This window comes from Athalia rosae, chromosome 6, assembly GCF_917208135.1.
Source record: "Athalia rosae chromosome 6, iyAthRosa1.1, whole genome shotgun sequence".
Taxonomy (NCBI): domain Eukaryota; kingdom Metazoa; phylum Arthropoda; class Insecta; order Hymenoptera; family Athaliidae; genus Athalia; species Athalia rosae.
In genome coordinates, this window is record NC_064031.1 from 2,970,150 (window position 1) to 2,997,569 (window position 27,420).

General features: G+C 43.4%; 2 protein-coding genes across 4 annotated transcripts; both read left to right on the forward strand.

The window, feature by feature from the left end:
• The first annotated feature begins 2,771 nt into the window (after positions 1 to 2,771).
• On the forward strand, positions 2,772 to 3,763 carry LOC105688694 (zinc finger matrin-type protein 5-like). The gene is made up of 3 exons (XM_012405210.3): positions 2,772 to 3,139; positions 3,248 to 3,385; positions 3,481 to 3,763. Exons 1-3 carry the CDS (start codon positions 3,013 to 3,015, stop codon positions 3,720 to 3,722), a joined length of 507 nt encoding a protein of 168 aa, XP_012260633.2. The 5' UTR covers positions 2,772 to 3,012; the 3' UTR covers positions 3,723 to 3,763.
• Positions 3,764 to 4,080: 317 nt separating this feature from the next.
• On the forward strand, positions 4,081 to 27,349 carry LOC105688722. Of its 3 annotated transcripts, none has more exons than XM_012405242.3 (13): positions 4,081 to 4,484; positions 15,354 to 15,494; positions 16,756 to 16,929; positions 17,026 to 18,319; positions 18,402 to 19,278; positions 19,851 to 20,227; positions 20,308 to 20,458; positions 20,533 to 20,761; positions 20,863 to 21,031; positions 22,205 to 22,346; positions 25,645 to 25,809; positions 25,895 to 26,155; positions 26,248 to 27,349. In XM_012405242.3, exons 2-13 carry the CDS (start codon positions 15,365 to 15,367, stop codon positions 26,434 to 26,436), a joined length of 4,158 nt encoding a protein of 1,385 aa, XP_012260665.2. In that variant the 5' UTR covers positions 4,081 to 4,484; positions 15,354 to 15,364; the 3' UTR covers positions 26,437 to 27,349. The 3 variants fall into 3 exon arrangements, with proteins under 3 accessions (XP_012260665.2, XP_048513170.1, XP_048513169.1); XM_048657213.1 differs by lacking the exon at positions 4,081 to 4,484 and adding an exon at positions 7,648 to 7,848; XM_048657212.1 differs by lacking the exon at positions 4,081 to 4,484 and adding an exon at positions 8,339 to 8,465.
• The last annotated feature ends 71 nt before the right edge of the window (positions 27,350 to 27,420 follow it).

Here is a 27,420-nt window from a genome sequence, read left to right on the forward strand (position 1 = left end):
GCAACATTTGATAATCACTAATTGAAAGTTGTAAAATTATTTCCCTCTAATAATAACGTTATACATTATTCTATACAAAGCATACACCTACATATATACATTATAAATATGTATATATATACATAATATTATTACCATTATGTATAATATTTAATACGCGGGTATTTCTTTGCATACAATTTTAATGTTGTATGCATATTATATTGGTCACAATTATTCTACATATAGGTAGTTTATACCTCTTATATACTATTACCATTACCATTATTATTATTATTATTATTATTATTATTTGATAATCCGGATATTGATTATACCGTCGATTTTTCTCTGATTGACATGATGAGTAATCTATAAACAATTGCCATTTAATAAAACCCTCCTCATCGTTACCTATAGCCACTACAACTATGGTAATTAAATAACCAATTATTGATTATTAATCGCGTAATTATTGTAGGTCAAAGTATTCAACAGATACATTGAAAATTATTTATCATTATTCTTATCATTCTAATTATTATCGATACCGTTATTTTGATTAGCAAAAAATATTCTGGAGTACAATCTGATTTTTCTGTCTTCTCTATTCAGTTGCTGATGGAAAAAGAATTCAGACTACATATAGATGCAATACATAATTGTAATGGATATATACGATATTCGACTATGATATAGTTTCTTGCGCTTCATATCATTCTATACATATATATATTAATATTATTATTGTTGGTAATGTTATAATTTGCAATATATTTATTCGCTGCTGTTACTGCTGTGTAGATAATCGTACGGTAGTATTGATGATACACATTAGTCAATACATACTGAAAAAAATTGTTGTTTAATTATAATTTTAATATTTATAATCATATATATGTAATATTATGACATGAATTACAATTTTTATTTAATATTAATCGTTGTAAACGCACCTATGAATTAAACGTCGTTTTTAGCGGGCCTAAAAACTGAACTGAATTCGTTACCTGTCGATCATCATCATTGCCGTCGTCGTCTACAATTTTTATTATATCTTCATCGACATCTGCAACGACGAAAGCGCGTAATGGGGAATCGAGATGCAATATTTCACCCTGTCTAAAGAAGGTACGAAAACCGATAGGACTATGGGGCAACAAAATTTGATTGATATCGAATTTCACGCCACGCCAAAATTAATTAATATGGGTCCGCTGGAATGTCGATACAGTTTCTCATCACCGTCAAGGATTGATTTACGAACTCGTGTATAATGATGCGGAGGCGATGACAGTTGGAAAGAAATTTGAAGAGGAAGTGTCCCTGATTACTTTTTGGTTAACGTGCAGGCACTGAGATTCGGTTATTTTGCATCTTGCATTTTGCGTTTAGCATCGCGTGAAATAAAATTGATCACGAACTCGTTGCTGGAAAAAACTTGAGCTTTGATTCGAACAAATATTATCAACGTACGCGTATAGGTCAAATGATTGTCAGAAGGAGAACGAAGTTCGTTGAGTGATTGAGTAAATTATTAGGTTTACGTACGTGGGAATTCAGTGGAGAGTAGATGGGAAAAATGAATTGTAGAGATATAAAATTTAAATCATATTCAACGTAGTGCGTATACAAATATTTATTGATCCTAAGCTCCTCCGTTTGTTCATCGAATTACCTGCTTATTCAAAAATAAGGGTGGAAATGAAAGGGATGATAATTTGTAAATTGATTAAAATAATAATCGGCGTTCAGCGATCTCGCGAAATTACTTTCCTGCCAAGAAAGAGAAGAGAAACGAGCACCTTATTTTCATTTTGGGAATAAGGAGCACAAAGAGAGCATATTTTGTAATATTACGTGCCATGTAAATTTTATGTTGGGAATATTGAAAGGCGGGGATCGCGGAGGAGAATCGCGTTCACGCGATGGTGATACACGTGAGGGATCGAGGGCCAGATTGATCACCTAAAATTTGAAATTCAGATATACACGTATCCGTACGTTATATACGATCGGCGGACGGACGTATGGGTGTAACGGGTATATGCATAATTTATTCCGCGCCTGAGGGACAATTTGAAAACTCGAAAGCTATCGATTCGATGCAGACTATAGAGAGAATCGGGCTCTCCGAGTTCCATCGGTTTTTAATATTTACGTAAAATTGTTTTCGACATTTCTGCCATTACCTTAATTGAATTTTTGAATTCTCTCTCGCCTGGCGCTGCTCCAATAGCTGAAACTGAAATATATTTTCGCTTCGTTTCATCTTCGACTTATCGTGTATTTACCCGCAGTCGCGTAAATATCGTTTACGCGTTATTCTCATATCTCATTTTCAATTAATTTGAACTATCTTGTCTAATTTCACCCCCTCTTCTTCCTCAGCACCGTTCAATTATTCGCTAAATAAGATCGGGTGTATGTTATTTTAATCTGCTTTTAGGTATGATACCCATAAATACGTTGCTGTATACATTACATTACAACTTATATACGAGGAGAGTTAAAAGTAGGAAATTAATCTTGGTTCATCACGATTTTAGTTGTTAATTGTTTAAGTGAATTAATTGGGTGGGTTCCAATTTTTTATCAGAGCAATAACGCACCTGGTGCTGGAGTATATAATATACATATATATACCAAATTTAAATGTGTTTTATTCAAGTATAACGTAATTTTTTATTATTTAAATTAAAAACTATATACTATATGTATATGTACCCAATTAATTTTGAAATAAATGCCTATACTGATATGTAATAAAAATATTAATTAACATTTGTAACAATCAAACTTTCCCGGTTCATTCAAATGCCAGAACCATTCACGAGATGGCAGGTATTTCACGAGCGCACCACGTGGATCAATAAAATGGAAGGCCCTCTACGTTCGTTCCGTTCGTCACTAATACGTTTTTCTTTGCAGTTCGCATCGAGACGCGCTACATTCGTTTAGTTGTCGGTTTTCCTAGTCGATGACCGAAGGGAGAGGAACTGAAATCAATAAATTGTGTACAAATTTAACAAAATGGGAAAACGTTATTACTGCGACTACTGCGATAGGTCGTTCAAAGACGACCCGGAAGCCAGGAAGAAACATCTGACGAGCTTGCAGCATGCCAGAAACCGGATGGAACACTACGATCAATTCAAAGGTGGCGTCATTCTTCCTTTGTTTCTTAGCAACCATGTTTGAATTATGAATTTCAGCGCGCCCGCTGAACCGTAAATCCCGCCTCCTCGCTCATTTGTTATCTTCGCAGACGCGGCGACTATCCTTCAAGAAGAATCCACGAAACTACCTTGCAAGAGGTTCATGACCCAGGGGGATTGCGCTTTCGGAAATGGCTGCAGATTTTCTCATTATTCGCCGTACATGCTGTGGGAACTCAAAAGACACGGTATGACGTATAAAGATTTTCCTATATTTCAGTCGTCCAAAATTATTCACGAACGATTAATCATGCAACGAGGAGTACCTCCTTATTACCGGCAGTTTGGACGACGAGCCAAAATTCCGAGACGGCAACGATCACGCCCCCGAGATCCTCGGATGTGATAAGGGAGTTTTTCGAGAACGTGACCGACGAGAATTCTACGCAGCACGGCCAAAGCATCATTTCTGCGGGTTGGAATTACCCGATTGAACTACAAAACTACCCCAATTTACCCCCGTCCCTGTGGCCCATAACACCGAAGAGCGTCGGTACTTCGGATTTCGGTAAATGGGGACTTTGAATTATCAATTGATGAAATCCAGAATAAATTTATTTTCCATACGCTTCATGAAACGGTTTTTTCATTCTTGTTTTATCATTTCACACTGTGTCCCGCCAGGTTGTGATCTGTGAGGTCGCAAACTTGGCAAATGATAAGTCACAGCGGTGATTTTTCTATATCCGTTGGAACACTCTCAACAGATATCGTTGCAGTTTCAAAAATCCTCCCCACTTTCGAATGAAGTCGGTGGATGGGATTTCGAACGTCGCGTTGCGCGCGACTTCTAGCGGTAACTTTCGAATCGTTTGGTAGAAGTTGTTCGGCCAAGTTCGTAAATGACGAACCCTGGCCATCTGCCTCTTCTTGCCCCTCATATAATCGTACATTCAGTCGTAGCCCGGCATCGCGTATACACACCAAATATAATTTCACATAGTCTAGACACTCATACAACAAACGTTACACAATATTGAAAAGTGAAGTTTCCCGCGATTTGTCAATAAGTTACAATGAAATCGTTATAACAACGATTGTCGTTGAACCGATTGAAATAATTAACGATTTCTCTATTAGAAATCCCAAATGCATTTTATCGATCGCGTTGTTCGAATGAGTGCGTGCAGCGTGCGAATAATATCGTAATACACCACGCGTGATTTCTTTTCTCGTCAATTTGAAAATGGAAAATTGAAACGCCATTGTTACCGGCTCTACCTGCAACCGCCGCAAGGTCGACAAAATTGGATTTTCGTAGCTGGGGGATACATGAGAATCTACTCGGTAAGTCGAGGAGGATAAATTTTATTAGGTGTGTGTAACCAGATAATAGTTTATCGTTTTATCGTCAACAAATTCCCCTACCCAATCGACGTATGAGCTTCCGAATATTTGAGGTGTATTTTATCTAACTGATAATGCGGAAAGAAACGACGAAAATAAAAAGAGACGAACGCTATACTTTATGACGTTCGTTGCACATTCAACCGAGTCTGCAAAAACTGCACCGACTATATCGCAACGACGATGGACGCGCAAAATTCTGCATCGCATGGACGTGGTGATTGCACGCTCGTGCGTTTTCGCGAATAACAGCGAAATCGTAACGGGTGCAGCAGAAATTTTCCCTTTCATCGGATAACTCCCGCTGCAATTTACTCGCTTTCGTACAATAGACGATTTTCTATTTACGAACAGCTGCAACTCCGAAACGGACGTCCCGTAGAGTTTGGGCGAAAAGCGCTTCTTCGCAGCATCCTATGCAACCGAACGAGGAGGACAATGCACCGAATAATTCGGACACGCGTCGCTTCGTCTATAGCTAAATTAATGCGTTACGCAGCGAAACGATTCAAACGATAAATTTCGTCGGAATCCGATGTTTCGTGTTTGTTTTCTTCCGTGGTCCGACACTGCGTTGTGTATTTTTCTCCATTGTCCGACACTTCGGAACGTGACTAGCGGGATTTTTCGACGATGAAAAATCGACTGGAAAACTCTAATGACCGATCGAAACGCTTGTAGAAAGACAAGATTGGGTAAAATTATTCGTTCGAAGCTGGACAGGTTCTTGTGGAGAATTTCTTTTGCGAAAAAACGTAGAAGAATCTTCACCCCTTTCATCGGGTTAGTCATAGTTTGAAAAAAAAAATTAAAAATAGCGCGAAAACTATTCGCTTGTATACGTTAACGATATTAATAGCTAATTTATAACACTTAAAAGATGGAATATTTTACTACGTGCCTACTACATTATTTTACACACATATCCAACCCACTCGTATTGCGTTGGGGTATGATACCACATTCGCTGGGTATTAAAAGAGAAAAAAAAATCCAACTCAAAACTTGAAACACCTTCGATTTGATTCTTTTTTTTTTCTCTACTCTTTGACACACATTTTATACATCTTGTGATACCCACGGGTATCCGCATGCGATATCGAACACAATAACGATATTCTATGTATCATACGTTTCCTCTCTTTAGTTTTTGGTTTTTTTTTCTCATTCTTAATTAATTCATTTGATAATACTTCTTTTTTTTTTTATCAGAAAGACGCTGGCCAATATCTTAATCTATGTTTACGCATGGCGTTACGCCGGCTCCACTCTGACGCGCGGAATTATTATGTGTACGTACGTCGTATCCATATGGATAAAGGTTTTTTTTCCCAACGACTTATGTGTGTACAATATTTATATAGTCCGATATACACGTACGGTATTCAGCCCGCTTGGAATAACGTTACCTAGAAAAAATTTTTTCTTCCAGATGTACTTGACCCCTCGTTATCAATTATTTTCTCGCGCACATCGTACGTTACGCATTCATTGATCTCTCGTTATCGATAGTTTGTAAATCGGGGTATTCTACAATTATTTACCATTCAATGATCTGTGATAAAATTATAACTAAACCGCTGTGGAAGAAATTTCGTCGGTAGTACTCGTGATGTTCTTCTTTCTCCTCGTCATCCGTGTAACTCAATATTACAATTGTTCGTTGCTCTCATTTGCGCCGTTCGAGAACCTCGTCTTTTACGGTTTAACGTCGAAGTTATTCAACGTCAAAGAACGAGCCTGTTCACCAATATCGGTATACAGAAGTCACAATTTAAAATAATTTATTTTGATTGTCTTTATACGGGTGCGTTACGTCATACGATTATACGTATATCTGCTGTGTGTACAACGCAACGTGAATACATCCCTACGCATGCACGAGAGAAAACGATATTATTGAAGAAGTGACATTACAGCAAAAAAAAAAAATTATTATAATTAATATGCAGCCCAAAAATTTGTACATTTTCAACGTAGGAAAACTAACGTTCGTTCTTCTCTCACACTTGGAATTAGTTTTCTACTGCTGCTACTTTTTTTTCTTCTTTTTACAAGCTCTAACAACGCTGCAGGCCCTCGTAACCCTGAGAGGCTGCAAAAAGTTGTACTCTCCTCTCAGACACACACGTAGACTTCTTTTTTACCACACTCGCGTCGTCTGGTTCTTCAATTGGTGCTGCGAGCGAGTAAAAAGAGCCGGGGGGGTGAGAACGACGAAAAATAAAATAAACGAAGCAATAAGAGCTAACGAAAATTGAACAAATAAATTGACGGAGTGACAAAAAAAAAAAAAAGAAAAAAGAGGAAAAATAATACGGTGTCGCGAACGAGAATCACCCGGTGTCCGCGAGGTCGCGGGTCCGCGTCGCCAGGATGTGTGTGAGATTCGATTCGCGTCAATCGGAATCAATAAAGCTCGATATTTCGCTAGCTCGAGTGGGATATAAATTCGCATATTATCACAAACACATTTACCTAGCCGTATCGACGGTGGCGGAATATCAAATCGTGGCTTATAAAATGTTATTCATACGTTACGGGTTCAGTGTCGTAATTTCCATCGCTGACGAGTATTTATTAATTTATTTATTTATTTTTTTTTTTCTCCTCCTCGTTTCTCGCGTATTCTTTTCATCATTGGTCGGATGCAACGATCGATCGGTTCGTTGTGGCGATTCGCAAAAAATAATCTCCAACTGATTTTGTTTGCGGTGCGTACCTACACCGAAATTAGCGAGCGTAGGTTCGAACGCATAGAGGTGGTTGGGGCATGCCTACGTATATAGTCGAAAAATTCCTCATTCGCAAACTGTGAAACGGAGGCGAGCATTCGACGGTCGTACCTACCTACCTACCAACCACCTTATCTATGTAGGCATAAAACCGCGTGAGTGTTGAAACGAGATAATTAACTATATAGGTATACGCAGTCTATTTTGCCCGTATAATTGTGTCATTCGCTGGCGTTGAAATATATGCCTACGCATTTATTGGTGTGTGCACTGACGATTATAAACGTGGTAATATATATATACATATATATATAGGTGTGCGTGTGCGTACATGGAAATGTTGAGTTTCTTTCACGCTGTGCGCGAGGCAAATATTTATCACTCACAGCTACGATGGAGCTACTAAGGTGGGCAGGCGACGCAACGATTCCGTACTCCGCGTTAAATTGGATACCGAATAGATGTTCCGAATTTTTGGAATTCGTGGCGACCGATCGGCCATCGAAAAATCGCGAGTGAATCGTTGGACGATATCCGTCGTCGTTCGCTGCGGTGGACGCATCGCAAAGGCAAGTGAAGTTCAGTCCTCTCCCTTTATTGTAATTCGTCGTTGCTTTCGGTTTGTCATTCCGTTCACGTAGCCCCCATAGGCTGTAGTGTTCCCGAAAGGCCATCATCGCGCGCAAGGTCGTCTTCTGGGTGTTACATAATATCAGCCTCTCGTTAGTATAAAATAAATATACATATATATAGACGGATACGTGAGCGCACAATAAGTTATTCAGAATTATTCAACGACGATATCTCGGACTCCACCCTAATCGATTCTAAAAAATCATCACCTACGTCATTGCCGATTGTCACAACTTATTTATTTTTTGGAGAATGGAAAAATAGTTGGGAAAAAAAGAGAAAAAAACCTTCCACAAACTAGACGCGATATACCGTAAAACTTGATAGTTTTTTTTTTTTCTTTCTTTTTTCTCTTGTTCATTTTTGCTCGTCACCGGTGTACGTTCGACGGTGTTATCGGAACCGTATTATATTATAGCGTCGGTTACGAAGACGCATTTTATGCTGGCCTACCTGCCAGCCAGCCTGCCTGCCTGCCTGCCTGCCTGCCTGCCTGCCTGCCTACCGATCTACAACCTACAGGCCTGCAAGTTTTACCTCCGGAACGACGCAGGTATAATATATCCAATACAGGTTTGCCGTTCGGGTATATTCGTGAACGTAAATGCTGATGCCTGGCAGGAATTATATACGTATACGTGTACGTGCACATGGAAAAAGAAGGGGGTTATACACACGTGCGCGCGAACGGTTGTGTGTGTAGTAAAATGAAGGAGAAAGAAAATTAAGAAGTGAGGCGAACGGAGAAAGAGAAGAAAGAATGACTTCGGCATTCCTCACGCGCCGACGAACCTGCCGACGGGCTTTACTTTCCTCGGGGGAGGGGGAATGAAACATCTTTCCCCAAAAATTCCAATGAGACTAATAGAAACGGTGTAATTGTCGCGTTGTTCAACTCGTTACCTACGCGGTGAACGCGCGAACGAGAGTTTCATTTTATTCATACCTATCCCAACGGTTGACATAAGTCTTCGAGAATTCGTCCTTGCCGTTCGTCGCGATCATCGTCTCGAGTTCCGTTCTAGTCGATAAATCATGAGAATACATTTTTTAGGCGTTTGATTTCTTCTTTTTTCCATTTTTTTTTTTTTTTTTCTTCTTTATTTCCTACAAGGACACCGATCGATAATTTTTCAACAATTCCATCTGCCCGTACGAGCAATTCTCAATTCATCACCGCGGTGTGGTATTATATATGTTATACACGCACGGTGTCTTAGGTCAAGATTTTGCGACCACAGCTGACCGTTGCAGCAACATTCTTCGGTGAGAGTTTCACCGAGTATAATTCCTCTGGAAGCAGCTGATCGGTTTTCATCTCGTTTACCGGTCGCACGTTCGTTTCAAAGCTGATTTCGTCGGATATTGCGTAGAGTCGGCGGCGCGTTCACCGCTTTGTTGGTTTTCTTTTTTCTCGTTTTTTTTTTTTTTCGTTTTTTTGCTCTTTCAAAAACGAGGACTTTCACGTGCATCACACGAAGCACGTTTCGCTAGTAAATCCAGTTTATCTAGGTGACCAGCTCTAACAGCTGGAATATATTACGGACATATCCCATTCGCGGATTATACTCGCTATTACAACATCATTTTGCATCGACTGTTTCCTCATTTTTGAAAGACATAGATTTCGCAGCTGTGTATATATACTCACGCGTCTATTCCTGTAGGAGTTGATACAATCAATTCCGAAGTTGTAGGTTTCATTAATCCGTCCATTAGCCACCCCAGTCGTCTAGTTTTTTTTTTTTTTGTGGAACAGAGCTTGCAATTGACGGTTAGAATTGTAATATCTCTGGATGTGTGAATTGCGTGAAATATAATTCGCGCGAGTGTCATTGATATATTCTAATCCCCCGGAACTCATGAACGGAGAATATATCCGTGCTGCTTCTAATTACCCAAGTTCTCGGTAGCGACCGATACCGACTAAAAGAACTCGCCACGTCTTATCTCGTATCTGAGAAAGTGAAAAGTGAGATGACGTTTTATCTTCGTCGACTTACTAGTTTCGCTACTCATCGACGCGATATGCCGGACTAGTTTCTCGGAGTCGATCGACAAATTGCAGCATAATCATTCGTTGTATCTGCTTCGATTGCGTGGAGCGCAAAACTTCCGGATGACCTGCCTCAACCGTTCCGCGAATATTTCATCTTCTCTCCCCGTCTGTTTAATCAGTCTGGAAAATACACGATTCGGACGGCCGCGGTAATCCAGCGGCGGCCATACGGTCACAAAAATTTCTTTGTCGTCTTCTCAGACCGTAGGTAAAATATATATATATATATATATATGTCTTCTTCGTACACCTGGCGCACCTGCACAGTCTAGAACGTGCGAACGCTTCGCGTGCTCCACGTACCCGGTCGCCCGAAAACGCAGTCCGGACATCGCCCTGTCTTTTATTCGTGACGAATTTCGTAGCGTTTTCGAGCGATTTCTGATTATTTTCGACCAATTTGTTCGACCAGATCCAAAAAAAATTCCGTTTCGAATCAATCCAGAAAACGATCGTACATTCGTTGTTTCTTTCGCGTCGTTCGGCGATGGAGAATAATAATCATTTGTGCGTAATCACGGAGGGAGGGTGACGCGTTTCACGTGCGTGTGTAGTTTGGGATTTCCTTGTTAGCTCGCTGCAGGCCACGCGGGTCGGACACTAGTTCACAAATATTGTAGTGACGCATCGATGCGCTCACCGTTCCAGCCTGGGGGCGATCTCGCTTTTATTTTCACGCTCGCGTTCGTCGTCGTCGTCGTCGTTGGGGCCATTCAGTGAAATACGTGTAGCCGGTTATTTACGCATACTTAGCCGCGTACGTAAATAATTCGCATCATAATCCACCGCGAGGTTCCTCGTACGTACCACCACATCAGCTATTGCACGTACGCGCGAACGCACGCGTATCCTTCAAGGAAGAGTCTCCTCTCTCATCGAGCGTGCCAAACGTCGAGTCGGCGCGTATAGGTAAAGCACAAACTCGGTGTTCGAATACCGGTGTGCCTCCGTATGAATTAACTTTTGAATTCCGCAATAAAAAAAGGGGAGCACATGGAGAGGGAAGCGAAAGAAGATCGAAACGAGTCTTATTTCTACTTCTGCACAATGTATTCGTACAAACCAACGTCGTTAACCTTGGGCTCCGGCTAATTACAATCGCAACTTTATTTCATAATTATATCCAGGCACGTGAGGTATTTTTCTCTTCACAAGTCGAGTCAATTATCTCCGTTCCGATAAAAAATTTTCGCGAACGAGATCGACGATCACGATGAGCAAATTTTTCGAATCCTTCTCCTCGACGACGTTGAGGAGCTTGCGACGAAACGCACTCCGCTTTACTTTTCTTACCCAGTTCGTGATTTACAATTTTTTTTTCTTTTTTTTCCTACAGCACGTTTGTGCTACGCTGTCCGAAGTTCAGGCATAGCTGCCGGTTGGTTGAAGTTACACGGGATACATCTACGCGTGGGTCGCAATAAACCGTGGACCCCTAGATTCGTCGGACCACCTACGTCTTCGGGCGTTTATTATACGGAGCGCTTCGGAAGAACGGTATCGAGCAACGCGAAGAGTTTCCGCTAGTTTATGGACGATAGACAGACAGGCGGACGCCTCCGAACCGGAGATTCGACGTAACCGCGAGACGCGATCCAGAACGGCTGGGCTTTGATAAAAATGAATTTGAAAAAAAAAAAAAAATGTCGGACGCGTTTTTTGTCTATACTAAAAATGGATGGAAATTCGAATCGAGCGTGCGTTACTCTTCTTTCCGCTCGTTTTTCCGCTTCGGAAATTTTCAACGAGGCCAACGACGATCCATCGCAATTAAATAACGTTTGAAAAAATGAAAAACTCGTGGTCCGAATCCCTAATGGGCCGTAGCGTTATTATATACGTATATGGAGAGGAAACAAAAATCACACACCGGTTGTAACGAACCGCGAGGGATATCCCGCGTCGTCCATAATTTTTTTTTTTTTAACAACGCACGTCCGTAATAATTACTTTTACGTTAAAATAACGAACTGGCGGACTTCCGACGCGCCAATTTTTGCACGAGAGTGCGCAATTTTGCTGAATCGGTCAGATTTTTATTCGAGAGCGTAAACACACGTTCGTTTCGATGCTGGAAATGAAGAATATCGTTCGAACAGCCATCGGCGAGGCGAGGGAGTTCACGTGAAACGTATTCGGTCTCTTGGAATATCTGGCGAAGAGTTGGAGATGGTTTGTAACGCGGCGTTGTATTATACCCAACAGCACGTGACACCTCGGTTGTCATGCTATTCCGAGCCTTCGCTAGAACTGTCAGTGACTTCATAGAGCGTATGCTACGCGGTGAGCCTTTCCATCCCCGTCTCGCTCCCTCTAGTAGTTTCATTTCCTTCTCGCAATCTCGGTTCCTAACACCGCTACCTACGTTACTCCTATCGACGTGTCGGTGGATGTTCCGGATAGAATTCAAAAGCGAACGCCTCGACGCAGGTGTAATTTTACACAGAAGTTCGCCACTTTGTTTGAATATATTTTTTTCTCTCCCTGATTTTCTCCAGTTTTTACACGTTCGCGCAAATAATAAGTTTGCGCCTCGTTACTTCGGTTACTCAGAGGCTATCGCGAGGGGCAAACGTTTGCTCAAAAAAAAAAAAAAAAAAATTACTCGCTCCGATGAAGCTTTTGCGAGATTTTCCAACGCGTCTTTCACGATGTATCCGCGCACACCAGACGACACTCGTACGCTTTTATAATTTACAATGCAGACGTCGCTTCTCCAGAATCATCGTTTGTACAAGTTGACACAGTTTTGAGATAATGGAGAAAGAGATCTCTGCAGTCGACGCTACGCTACTCGTTTTATACCAACGTTTTCGCTCATGTCGTACGAATTTTTTTGTTTTTTTTCGAACACTTTCGAGTTATCCGTTTCGAAATTGAGGCGGTCGAGCAACGTGTTTCTGGGGTAATTCTTTCGGGTACCCGCATACAACGGAGAGGCATCAGGTAGAAATCTACACGTGCGTGCAGATCCCCGAGCAGTACGCGCGCGCGCGCGTCCGGTAGCCGCATATAGCACATCCGCTCCACGCGACGAGTTCTTTGACGGGTATCCGCAGCCAGTTTTCATTCCCTCCCTCCCCCGATGCAACAGCGCAAGCACGAACGGAATCAACCGCCTCGATGTTCCTTCCTCTCTTCTTCTTCCTCGATTTAAATAAGTAGATGACACACGTGCGCATCGCGCGACGTTCGGAGAGCTGCACTTTTTTTTTTTTCTTTTTTTCCCAACCGTTTATCAGGTATCCGAATGCACCGCGATGTGTGGGAGGCATTTAATTTTCGAAACACGTTTTTGAACGCGTTTCAAAAATCTCAGCTGAAAAATAAAATCTCACGTCGGTAGCGATTCGCGGTGAATTTCTCATCCTTGAACCCAAGCGAGTAGAACGAGTTGTGAGAAAAGTTCGTCTTATCGTGCGTGTGCAGCGAGCGCAGCGGTTCTTCTCATCGCCTCGTCATTCTTATCACGTGCGAGTGGGCAAAAGATGAGCGGTTATAAAATACTCTTGAGAGAGGTGGAATAAGAAAAATATATCTGAGATGCTAAATACGATACGATATGACGAGGAGAGAGATAGAGAGATAGAGAGAGAGAGATAATGAAAAAGAACGAGATTGAGAGTGAAGTTGTAGGTGTGCAGTAGTACGGTGTGAGAACGGGAAGAAGTGCCCGGCATCTGGCTAGCAACTGTTTCGCTTCCAGTAGGCGTTTTCTTACCGAGAAGCGAACTCATTCGAAATCTAAATGCATCTTCGGTCACCCTTGTGTCACGGCGCTACCGGGACCGATTGAATAGAATGTGATATGAAACGCATTCTGCGTCAATCTATTGCGTGGTATATTGTATTATATATCCGGTAAGTTGGACGTTTCCACTGCTCGAATTCCCGACATTCAATCGGCATTATATACATATACAAATGCGCATGTCGAAATGTTGCCACCGGATCTCGAGCGGGAAGTGGAAACTTGAGAGAGACCCTCTCGACGCCCGCTCTTCACTCGATATTCAACCACCGCGTAGCTTTTAAATTTTCTTTACCCCTTGCCCCGCTGGCTAGCGGAAGACGGATTTCTCGTGAATAAAGTCGCGACTCTGGATACTTAGGAACGTTTCCCAAGAAGTGATTCCCAGGAACTGAAGATAAATTCGGATCGCTTCGATCGGCCCTCAATCCACACAACATCCTCCGCTCACCGTCGATTTGATTGTTTTCTTTGCTACGTCGTATACACGGCTATTCCCCGGTACGGCTTAAACTCTTCTGTCCAGCTCCCACGGTTCCGAGTTGTTGTTGGCTTGACCTTATTTCGCCGGTTTTCGCCCCAGCGTCGATCTCCCTGTCGCGAGCTTCGTATCGCCGCGAGTTTCGTTTTATTCGGCAAACCGTTCGATTAATTGACAGGAAATTTGTTCTACGCTGTAACGACGATCTCCTGAGGCACGTGGGCCGACGTAAACCTGCCGCGGTGCCACCGCAGTCGTTTCATTTTTCGTTGTCTTCGCCTCGGAAAATCTCAAGAAGATTCGCAGGATCTGCAACGTAACGCGTTCGTGTACGACGATCTTCCGACGGTGACACAATAAAAACCGTACAATTATACGTAGCCCGATGTGCAGCGTCGCGGTGTTGTACGCACGCGTTCGTACGTACGTGTAAACTTGGCGACCAGGAGGTTGTTCAACCCATGCGAATGACTCTAACGAGTTGGAATAAGTTTAATTACGCGCATTAGCTGCAGGCGCGCGCCTTATTTCCCACCCACACCGCGGGCCGGGGCAAGGCTTTCTTCACTTTGGATTTCGGTATCTCGGTATCACCGCGGAGGCGTGGACGTTGCGTTATTTCGCATTCCTTTTTCCTTTTTGGTTTTTTTTCATAATAAAAAAAACTTCGGACGGATCTTCGGATTTCTATGGACCGGCGCAGTTATTTTTGTCCGCGTAACGTGCGCGGCAGGATATCGTCGTATCGAGGACTCCGCGTATCTTATCCGACGGATGTATCGCAGCTTATCGAGAAATCAATATCTCCGTGCGAACACCGATGTACCTACCGATCGAGCGTAGAGTTACGCTTCGTATTTCATTAGCACGAGTAATCGGAGGACCAACGCGATTAAGTACACGGTAGCTCGACGATACGTCGCTCTCATTCGAGGAATTAGGATCTCGCGGGGCAACAAACTCTCGCGATGGAAATTCATACGTCGACCTCGTCGAATGTGAAACGTCGTTTCGATGCGAGCAGCTGCGACTCGTTACCGATTACGTAAACACCCGCACCATCCCAGCGACCCATTCTTCTCATCTCAATGTACCGCACATCTCGATTATTGTCGTCATCAATTATCTTTTTCTTTTTCTTTTTTTTCAGTTTCGAGAAAAATGGCGAACACGGGACTCGAGGTACGCGAAACAGGACGAGTCCTACGAGTGCAAACGGAAACTCCACATCTCGTATCGACGGGAAGCGGAAGACTTTCCGTGGCCGTCACATTGCACCCCTTACCGGAAGGTATTATTCCAACTGGCCGTTGAAAAGTTTCTCCCTTTCGAATCCGATCCAAAAAATCTTCCGCAGCTCGCGCAGCGGCCGAGACGTCGCTTCCGCGGACCGACAGCATCAGCTGAGGGCGGTAACCCGACGGTGTAACTAATACGTGTACGAATATAGTCGTCCGACACTATTGTACGGACTGCGACTTCCAAGACGTTTGAAATTAACGTGCGTTCCGTACGCTCTATTACATTCTATCTTTGTAGATCTACCCAATTGTCGTGTTTGACACCGCGGTCGCTATCGAGCAATTGATTTTATCGTCGCAACCGCGGAAAGCGAGGGGTTTCCTCGCCCACCGCGAAGCGGAGATCGCCGATCTCTTTTAATTGATAAAACTTCAACAAATTGAACCGAACGTCCAGTCTTCTTTTTCCCCGTTACAAAGCGCCTCCCGTCTAATAATCGCCGCTGGCATTCTCTACGTGTGTAATAGTTGTACGTACTTATATCCGTCCACGGGTGTGTACCGAGACCGCGGTGCTTATTCTGGTGATTTGGTATTTTTGGTGACTTGAACTCGCAAGGGACGTCTTACACGAACTCAACTTGCACCGCTAGGGTAGAGGAGGGAGAAGCGAGTATTTCCAACAAAAAACCGTAATGCCGTCAACTACTTGCCCGCGCCAAAACTATATATAAACCCCCTGTCCTTTGTACTTGGGCGTTAGTACGACTTTGCAGCAACGGTTCTACGGTGGTGACCATAAGCGTATTTACAACTTGCATAATATCCCCATATTTTAGTTTCCCTACCGGTAACCGCTCATCCTTTCCCCGTTTCGACAGCAGACTCCGTTAGTTTTTTCATTCGCCATTTCTGTAAATGGTCAAATCCGAAGGGATATAGATTAGATTTGAAAAAAAAAAACTCAACGACGTAACGTGGGATGTTCGGCTGACCCACTGAGCTCCAGAATTCACTGGGCATATTAAGGTTTGGTCAGCAGGAAAACTGACACAATGGCCGGCTGCGATAACCGCGCAGGGACTTGTTCTCGTCCTCAACAGTTCTCTCAATTAGCGGCCCAGCGTCCACCAAGACAATAAATTGACCAATTATTCTACAACAAATTTAATCCGCACCCCTCTTCAGACGGACGGACACGCCACCGCAGCTCATTGACGAAGCGACGCTGTTCGCTAAATTAGGGTTTTTTTCTTCTCTTCCTTTTTTTCTTCAAATTCAATCGCTGACCTGTCCTGTCATTCTATTCAGGGCGAGTTACCCTGGGAGCTGGAAGAGAGGCCGATATTTCCGTAACGGGAACTGGCGTCGAACCGATTCACTGCACGATCGAAAATGAAAATAACGTAGTGACGCTGTATCCCATAAACGGAAGGACGGCCGTAGACGGAATCCTCGTCAACAGTCCCGTCCGACTGACGCAAGGTAAATTTAACCAGAGACTTCGGAATATTGTTTTCAGTCGATTTGTCTAAAATAATCGTATAGTAGTGGATTAATGGATACGAATGATCGTTGCAGGTTGCATGGTGTCGTTCGGTCGATCGTGTTACATGCGTTTCAATCACCCCGCGGAAGCGAAGCAGCTGAAATCGGTCCTCCCGAATTCCCGGATATCAATGGCTCCGATATCGTTTTCCCTCGGCGACAATTTCGACAATCATTTGGACCGTAAACCTCCGTTGGCGCCTCGTAAATCGCCGAGAAATTCTTATTCCGAGGATGAAGGAGGATTTCTCGGCAAACTCACCAAGTTCGAGATGCTCGCTCGTCAAGGACGCGGGGTGTGCGTTTCGCCGAAAGTATTTCCCGCCGGAAGTGTTACGGCCAACGTACCCGCCGATCAGATCCTCGGTTATTCGAGATCGCCGAGCCTCGTTTCGCTCTCGAAGAATAACAACAACAACAACAACAATTCACCCCTACAAAATCTGACGAATTTCGACAGGAGTAGATCGAACACCCCGACCGCCAACCAGCAAATCATTCACGAGGACAACAGACTTCAACGTAGGGACGTCGGCAAGTCACCGGCGCCGGGAATCAATGGGATATCGTCGTCGAACACCTCCACCCCGAATCACAACAATCAGCTTCAAAGCTACGCGAACGGTCCTGAATCGTTCGGAGTCGAGAGACATCTTGGTTTCAAGCAGATGTACGTGGAGAACAATAACGAGAACAACAGAAACGAGGAGAACAGGAGGTTGGGTGTTCCCGGTCGCAGCGTAAACTCTACGTCGCAAATGTCCCAGAGTCTCGTCTGTCAGAGATCGTCCGAGTACGATAATTTCGGAAGGGAATACGACATGAGCCAAAGTCTGATAGTCGCTAAAACAACCACGGAGTTCTTTCAGGTCGAACAATTTGGTTCGAATCCGAATTTGATCAGGGATCTGGAACCCGGAGGTGCGATCCGCAACGGATCCCGCAGTCCAAGTTCTCAGCTCGGTTTCGGTTCGAACTCGAACGTACGAAGGATTCATCCGCCCAGTCCGGCGTTCAACAGAAACCCAAAGTACAGCGATTTACAACCGAGGAGGACCTACGGTTCTCCGTCTTCCTACGGGAGGGTAAAAAGTCCCACGCCCAGTACGGGAAGCGGTTGTTCGATCGAGGAATTCAGAGAGCGGCAGATCGATGCCGAGAATAAAAGAAAAGAGGCGGAAACCAAAAGGAGACAAGTCCAGGAGGAAAGACTGAGGGAACAGGAAGTTGAACGGCAGGAAAAATTGAGACTCGAAGAAATATTAGCCATGTGTGCCGAGTACGAAAAACAGAGTACCGTCGATCATAGGCCGAGACAACCGAACAGGTGAGATTCGATTGGAAAAATTATTATCCTCGCTTTCTCGATTCGATGTGTTATCCTTTTTTTTTTTCTCCTTCGCTTTCAGAATAAAAACCAACGGTTCACTGCCCCGAGAGAAGCGGCCGGGTTACGGTTCGCCCTTCGACAGTCCGAAGAGTCCTTCGTCCGGTGGTAGCCAGGCTTCCCATTTTTCGTTTACGGAATCCCCTCGGCAGGGTGGTGTTTCCTACGAGAACGTGAACCTGGTGGTGGTCCAGGGTGTTCGTAATGGGCGGGTCGAGGTGGTAACCGATAGTAATTCCAACGACGATGTGAATGTGAACGGAAACGAGAACGACGACCAGAATCCACCGGCGTGGTCGGGGCAATGCAGCTCACCCGGGAATTACGAGAACATCCGAATCCTCCGTGGGGAGACTAAATCCCCGAACAACGTGTACGGTAAAATTCAACTGCAGAACGGAGCCCGCGGAGTTTCACCCGGGCGGAACAGCTACGAGAATTTTTCGCCACCGAACGAAAACCCGGAGGAACAGGCGACCGCTGATTCGGGAAGAAATAACAACAACCATCACCAAAATTCGAGAAATTTCCGGAACAACAGCGGTCACATCCAGCAGCCTCCGGCCAAAATGAACGGCCAGTTGAAGAACACCTGCGAAGTGATAGAAAATAAATTAGCCATATCGAACGACGACCTGCTCGAGGCGATCGAACAGCTCTCGATGATATCAAAATCGAAGGACGCTTACGCGACGCCGAAAAAGAATAACTCCGAGAAAGACAACGCGAAATCCAACGAGGCGAAGGCCATCAAAGCGAGGGAGGAACTGGAAATCGAGGACAGGAAAAAGTACGTGGAATTTTTGCAGAACGAGAAATTGCACATCCACGGTAACATGGATGGTCTGAAGAGGAGCATCGCGGACATCGATACGCAGGAGGAGGAGATCGGCAGAGAGGTGAGATAATGGAATCCTCTTCACTCCGTCGTACAGTTGAGCCGCGGAATCTAAACTCCATAAAATCATAAACACATTAACCGCGCGATTACGTCATTCACCTTATCTGCGGTTAAACTTACGAGGAGAAAAAGGCGCGGCAACGACTGGGCTAATATTTGTACGATATTTTGCAATTCCGTACGGATACCCTGAATTCCCCCTCTCGATTCTCCACTGGTTTCAGAAAAGAGAATAAGAGTTAACACCTTATCGTATCGAATATTATACACGCTACATCCGACAGTGACAGCCGATTTCAGTTTTCTTCTAAACTTTGAGACGAACCGACGTGCCGCGATTCATTTACATTAATTCGAAGTTCTACCGAGTCGTGCGAAAATCATGGCAACCGATACCGCTAAGAAATTCGCCCGAATTCTCATACGCAGGTCGAAGAGCGACGCCGGTTGCGGAAGGTCGAGACACAAGGACAGACGCGTTAATATCGTAATTGATTGGAATTGATTGTCATTGTGGCAGTGATCGATACCACGTGTACTCGTTGAAGTTTACCAGATTTAATTTCACAGTTGGAATTGGAGAAAGCTCTCCTTTCCGCCGAGTACGAGGCGGAGTCGTTGAAGCTCTCCCAGGACGAGGGTGAAAAGATTCGCACGCAGATGCGGATAAACGAATTGGAGAGAGAAATGGCGGAGGACACGGCGACGCAGGCTAATCTGCAAAGCGAGGCCAAGCAACGGGTCCAAAACGCTCAACAGAGTTGCTTCCGGCTGGAGGACGAGCTCCGTGATCCGAGCAACGACGACAAGGCGCAGCAGGAAGTCGCGGAAAAACTCGCCCTCCAACAAGACCTCCTCGAATCCGAGAGAAAGGCTTTCGAAGACCTCGAATTTCATCACCTAGAAGAGGAAGCCAGTAAACTCGCCACCAGAGAAGAACTGCAGAGGTCTTTGACAAGCTTTCGTTATTTTCACGCGATTCATCAATATCCGATTACGATCCATCAATTGTTTTAATCTCCGTCAGGTATCTGAGCGATTTATCCTCGAGAATCGAAACCAGAAAGGCACAACTCAACAGTCTGGAAGCCCAAAGGTCAGCAGCAAAAAACACGGCCATCAGGGACACCCGAAGTCTCGAAAGACAGAAATTGGGGCACGTACGCAGGCTGGAGGAGGTGAACATCCATCTTTTTGACTCGAATTGATCGCCTTGACTCACAATTATATTTTCTGACCATTGAAATTCCAGGGTCGAAACAGACTGCGCGCGATAGACGACGAGCTCCAAAGTCTGGCCCGCAACAATTCCGAAAATACCGATGACAAGAGATCACCGAGCAGAGAGGATTTCGACAGGATATCCAGAGTGACTACCGACTCTCCTATCGTTCAAACGAATCAAGGTAGTCTCGGAAGAAAAACGATCGAATCATTGAGAGAGATCGAACGAAATCGGCAGCTGCATCTCGCCAAACAGGGTAATTATTCATTAACTCGGTATAGTTTTTTTTTTTTTTTCACCTTCGTCTCTCAAGGTTGAAAATTGATATCGATGGGGGCGGTAAAATTACGTCCGTAGGAAGTCAGGTGATTTCGGAGGAGAGGCGGAGGGTGGAAGAGTTAAAAAGACTCGCTCAGGACGAGGTGAGGACGAAATGGGAGGAGAGAAAAATGAACTGTGCGTCATTCAACAGCGTCGAGTCAGGCGAGGAGTCCTCGAGTTATTCCACGGGTGGACCGACGGAAAGGTGAGTCTTCGAAAATTTTTGTTTTCTTTCAAATTACATCGTACAACCGATTATCGATATCCTGTACCGGTTCGAAAAATTAAAATGCGTCATCGTTATCGATTTTCCCTGACTTTTCGTATCAAATGTTTTCGAATGTGAATCACTGGCGCTGATTAATCGCACTCGTCCACTGGAGTCGCGGTTCCGCAACATTTATTTATAAATTTAGGTAATGTATACGTATGTTTACGCACACACACGCAGCGGATCGATCTCGCGTTATCTCGTCTATCGTCCATTGTGAGGCGGGGTCGAGGAGAGAGAAAATAATGATAAAACGAAACTAATTCATGCATTAATAATATGTGGATATTTTTTCGCCTTTCGCTGCCACGATATATTTCGAACGAGTTTCGAACCTACTGCTTGAAATATTCGGGTAAATCTGGATGCGGTGGAAATTCCAAAAGTGCCGCGGGCGCGATCGTGAAAACCAAATTCCGAATGCGCGACCGCGACAGAAAGAGAATATTCAAATGCACGTTCGGTTCAATGTACATAGGAGAAAATATATCGAGGAAAATATCGCGGTGACCTGCGGAGACGAGATAGTGATTGAGCATAAAGTGTGGTGGGGGTCGTGTTATCACTTCTGATATGATATCGATTTTTATTTCATACGCCGAGCCAGTGGAACGACGAGGTATTGTACTCGCGGAAAATTTAATCCTCAAACTAGTTGAAATATACCGAGTGCGGTGAAGTTGTAAATCCTCGTGCACGGCGGACAACGTTTCCGCCATCGGATAGCGCGGTCCGCGGAATTAAAAAATTTTTGTTCCAAATTTAATATGTGGCAATAGAGAGATGAATGTGCGTCGAACCGCCGACGTCGCACTGACCGAAGCTAGGGTCACATGCTGCAGTATCGTAACCTACATAACGAGCAACAGATACTACTTGCTCGGCAAAGACTGGTTGTTCGAAAATTTTTACGAACCCTCGCGAAATTGCACCGTACGATTTTACTCCAGGTTATCGTAAGTGATATCGGCGATATTTCGGCAGCGAAATATGAAAATTTGTAAACGCCCCGCTGTCTCTTCTTTGATTTTCTACATTTTCAGGCCGATTGGCGTCGGTAATTTGAATTTAGTTCATTTTTTTTTTTTCATTTTTTCTGTTCCGTAGCGGAAGCGGAAGTAGCGACGGTGCCGATGGAGGAGTTAGCGAAAAATTATCCCCTGGAAAGTTGAGTCCTGGACCTGAACTGGAATCCGTTTCCAGACCTGGGCCATCCGCTGGCGCTTACACCTTGCTTCAGCTTACAAATGTGAGTTCCTGATGCGTTCCAATGTAACACCTGATATTTGTTTTTTTTTTCTTCTCATTGTCCAAATATCGTTTATTTCTACCCCCGCCGAAAAAATCGCCGAAGACATCTCTGAGCTTCGCTCTTTGTCGGATACCGAGAGACAATACATTCGAATAGCGTGTCGCCGCGATGCGATACAACGAAAGACATCGATCAAAGTCTCGAAAGCTCGCGTAGTAGGCCGACGGAGATACGTTGCACGTATAGAGATTTTTAACGTGGTCGCATAGACGTTACCGTCTACAATAAAAATAACTCCGATATTCCGACACCGGAGAGCTTAGAGGGGTGAAAGATTTAGGCGATACACCCGATAGACTGGAGAGAGCTTTCGTAGCTCCGAAAACTCCTGCAGCGGTGTTAACTTGTCGGAAAATAATAAGGAGGGGAGGGCCACGGCGAGAACCCGGGGGATAGACCTGCAGCTATTTCTGGAACATAGGAGGATTTTCTTTCTATTTTGTTTCTTGTTGTTTCTTGTCTTCCCTCGCACGAGGAGGAAAAGCCTCTTTGACTACGGCGCGTAACACCTGCTCCGAGGTGTCGATGGGATAATATTCGACCTTATGAAAATACGAGTCGCTGCACGTATAAAAGGTAACGATGCCCGCGATGACGTACGACGAGAGCATTGTAATGTTGCCAAAAAGTTTCGCATACCATGGGAGTCTGAATCATTGCAAAACCGGCCCCGCCAAGGCCCAAGACGTTAGAGTAGGCGCAAGTTCGCTCGCACGTATTATATTTAAATAAGATTAAACACGACTCGTGAATTCGGAATAAAATATAACTCCGGTTGAACAACTCCTGCTGAAAAGATCTACGGTGAAAGCAACGAAATATCGACGATTGATTCACCGTTTTGTTGAATCGATTGATTTACTTAGCAGATTTTAATTACTGAGCTCAAAATAAAGGAGAATAATAAATCAAAATTTGAAGGATGTCCCTTTGGATTTTTGAAAATCGATTGCGGGACACTTTTTTCTTACGTATTTTGACCCCAGAAACACGAATTCGTTGGTCAAATTGAGCTACGAATTTTTCCCATTGAGATATCTCAATTTTTCTGCTCCAAAAAGCGCGAAACTGTCGATAACTCGTTGGTGTTTAAAATCTACCCAGCTATGGATGCATCGAGAAAAAGAGAGACAGAAATCGAGGCGACAACCGCAGCTAAATTACTAGCATCAGGAAAGTGGAACTTGTTTTTTTGCCGTCCCGCGATTACATCAGTTCGCCCATCGTGTTGTACATTACATAAAATAACATCACTTTCAAGATCTACATTCGAATATCCCAAGCGTGAAGAACTCATTATCGTATTATAATTCAGTCGCATTGTGTAATAAAATTGAATGAAACTAGCCCCCCGAATTGAGAATAAAAATTTATATTACCGTTGTTCTCGTCTTCCGGGTGTTATATTTTGCGTCGCAATGCCGATTCTTAGTATTTTCCGTTTGTGAGTAGAGAACATAAAATAATCGCATGTGTCGCGTTAGATTTGAGTGCGGTCGCACACGCTCAACTGCAATCAAAGAGAGAAGCATAAAGGTCGTTCTTCGGTTTTCGGTGTATTTTGGGAACGCAATGAGCTGTCCGCACCGCACGGATTCTGAATGAGCCGGATTCGTTGTTCATTGCCGTCCCGTGGCCTGTGAAATTTAAACAACAATTGTTTATCACGCGACGTTACCAGCACGCGTTCACCGATATAGTATAAATATATACGATTTTACAAGTGATCGGGTAAACGTGGCAGGAGGGAGAAGAGAGACTCGAAGAGCGTCGCAACACACCCGCGCCGGTAGAATCAGTAGGTAGAGCCGACACAATTCTCACCATAACGCCGGTGATTTTCGTACCTATCGGATCGAGGTTCTCCTGCCAGTGGTAAAAAAGAAATTCTCCAACGAGTAGCTGCTACTAGTTGCACAACGCGAAACTCGCACACCTCTATATACCTACCTGTTAAGAAATACGGCCGGGCCGCACCTGCTTTCGGGAATTCGTCTTTTTTTTTTTTCTTCTGAAAAAAATACCGTCAACGATTGCTCTGAGGAAAATTTTCAAATAAAACATTCCAAGTAGACGACGATGTCTTTGATGTGGATAAATTCACTGAGAAATGGACGACGGAAGCATCATATCAAGAAAAAACGAGTGAGTTTTAATTAGAATTTGATGTCTCTAGATTATCGATTCGTCGAATGGCAAAAATTCGTGAGCTTTTTGTTTCAAACGTACGGAATGCGAGCCCGAAGAGTGGGAAATCAAAATATCTACAGCGCGATCGTTATTCCGTCGGTGGAGATCGTTGAAAAATTTTAGTACAAATAAGAAGGTGTTTCGCTCACGCACACGGGAGTATATTTCTATTACAGGTGTATATTTGCGTTCGCATTCCTTTCGGCGTCGTGCAGAACGAGTGAACTGAGACCGAATCAAACCGTACGCTAGGAAAAGCTCGGCGATCACGTTTCGCGATTCTTATAACCGTTGCGGCTTTTGTTATATTATCGGCTGCTTCGCCGTACTATCGTATAACTTTCATGAATATGTATCATAAACCGAGAAACGATGACTAAGAATTTTGACAAAACGGCAGAGTATCGCAGGCCACGCCTCTCGACGATTGAATTTTTTCTATTATTAGTCGATTAGGAAAAGGAATTCTTTTACCGGCTGAGATGAAAAAAATCTTTCAATAGTCTTCGGATAAGACACTTGAGTATCGCGTAGATCAAACGATGATATCGATCTAGGCTTTGCGGAGAAAAAAATTCCTCAACTTCTATCGGTACGAGCACTTTGGTTTTTCTTTCTTCTTTTTTTCCAATTACGGTGGAATTTACAGTCAGCCGTCCCTTACAACCACCCTCTCGTGCGGGCGTTGAAAGCGTACCGTGACCTCTGCGACATATGACGAGAGGGACGGAAGTCGCGGAAGTAGGAGGCTAAGAAAACATTTTAACTCGCGTACAACGTCAGTAATGTCAGCTGCGTTGTCGTGTCAACCCGACGGATATCTATAAGTATAAATATAGATACGCTTTATAAGCGTAAGCTCGATGCTATTGTAAAATTTCCTTATGGTATATCTAAATATATAGACAGCTATGCGTACGCCACGTGAGAAGAGCGATCCCTAGGACATCCTTCCCGCGCAAGATAGTCTCAACGTCGAATTTATTTTACAACGAGGTTCAATTCTTTATCGAACTTTGAGATCAATTGGTAATCGAAATTTCAGCCGAGAGAGGAGAAGCGGATGTCGTCCGAGGGGGAAAGAACGAGCAGCAACAGCGGAGGGATGCCTGATAGTTCCGGAAGTCGACCTCACTCTCAAACGTCCAGCGAAATGGACACTCTCGGACCCTTGCAACCCGTGAAACATCGGGAAAAACCGAAATTACAAGTAAAATAGAATTTCACAACGTAATCAATCGCATAGTATGATTATTGATTATCGAATTTGTTGTGCGATTATTTTTTTCTTACAGCAAAGACCTTTGACCCGTTATCTCCCGATAAAATCGGAGTCCTTAAATCTGAGGCACCATATCGAAACCGCGGGTCATCAGCTTCAGCTAATTCACGACGTCTCCGTCGACGTCACAACGTGTGCTGGTTACCTGTCGAAAATGAGCAAGAAATTTCATCATTGGAATAAACGGTGGTTCGTTTTTGACAGAAAACGAAAAACACTTTCATACTACAGCGACAGCTCGGCTAAAAAAGCTCGAGGGCTCATTTACTTCCAGGTAATTCGATCGAATCGATTTCACATTTCTTCTTGAAGTCAGATATTCGATTTAATTAAACGCATATTTTTACATTGTCCTTTTTTTCGCAGTCCATTGAGGAAGTTTACGTCGATCATTTGAACAGCGTTAGATCCCCGCAGCCGACGTTGACATTTATCGTGAAAACTACCGCAAGACTTTATCACTTGATGGCCCCAAGTCCTGAAGCTATGCGGGTCTGGGTTGACGTAGTATTCACAGGGGCCGAAGGATACCACGAATTTGATCATGGTGTATGAAAAGACGTGACGTTTTATGCCTTTGAATTTCATGATTTTACCTCTCCGTGATCCCTCTCCCTCGCAAAAATGCAATTCCCTGGCTAGGTAGATGTGAGAGACGAGGAGAAAAGAGAGCATTCAAAAGTTTGGCACTGGCCGCGCTAGGGTTTCGTTGACCAAAAAGTATGATTCAAGGAATTTCAGAGTTTGGAGAAGGCTTAGCACCGACTTGAATAAGGTATATTTTTTTTTTTGTTTATCGCCAAGTGGTATATACTTTGTCGATAATCGGTATGTTCACGTGATGCATGTAAGGAAAGGAGAAGAGAAAGTACGTTTAACGATTTTAACCAATGGTGCCACCATTAATAGTAACCCTTTAATAAGGATAAGGGCATTAATAGACGATGTAACGGAAGTATTATTCACTGCGTGTTGAAGATTATTTGATATCGCGGACAAATAACTTTGCGACTAATTATTGTTAATATAAAATTGGGTACCTCGAGTCTGAGAGACTCGATTTTCAAAATATCGTTTGTAAGAAGGTTTAATCTAGTCTTCCAGTCTAAATAAAACGAATAAAAATTGAGTAATTATTAACATTAATATTGAATGACCGCGATCAATTGTGCCTATTGAATAACTGAGCAATCTTTCATATCGTTCGTATATGAGTATGAATAATCCATACTTATTATACTTTTTGCGAAGATCAAACATACAAGTGATCTGGAATGAACCAGGACATGAATCATCATTATATAGTCGCCGAAATAATTGTACATATATTATCATGGATGAATGATGAGTTATAATTATATACTTCAGTCGATATTTCATAACGCGTTTTAATATAACAATATATTATGTATACAAAAACATATCTTTATATTACACAAATTATATAAAATACATCTAAAAACATCAATAATTGAATCATTGATAACACGCATCATAAATGTGTGGTGTTTGTATTGAAGAGCTGAACATTTGTACCCT

Coding starts and splice junctions, on each gene's coding strand:
- LOC105688694 (XM_012405210.3), top strand. CDS start 3,013: ATGGGAAAACGTTATTACTGCGACTACTGCGATAGGTCGTTCAAAGAC. Junction 3,140..3,247: donor ACACTACGATCAATTCAAAG/GTGGCGTCATTC, acceptor TTATCTTCGCAG/ACGCGGCGACTATCCTTCAA. Junction 3,386..3,480: donor GTGGGAACTCAAAAGACACG/GTATGACGTATA, acceptor TATTACCGGCAG/TTTGGACGACGAGCCAAAAT.
- LOC105688722 (XM_048657212.1), top strand. CDS start 8,354: ATGCTGGCCTACCTGCCAGCCAGCCTGCCTGCCTGCCTGCCTGCCTGC. Junction 20,762..20,862: donor GCTGCATCTCGCCAAACAGG/GTAATTATTCAT, acceptor TTACGTCCGTAG/GAAGTCAGGTGATTTCGGAG. Junction 25,810..25,894: donor GGGAAAAACCGAAATTACAA/GTAAAATAGAAT, acceptor TTTTTCTTACAG/CAAAGACCTTTGACCCGTTA.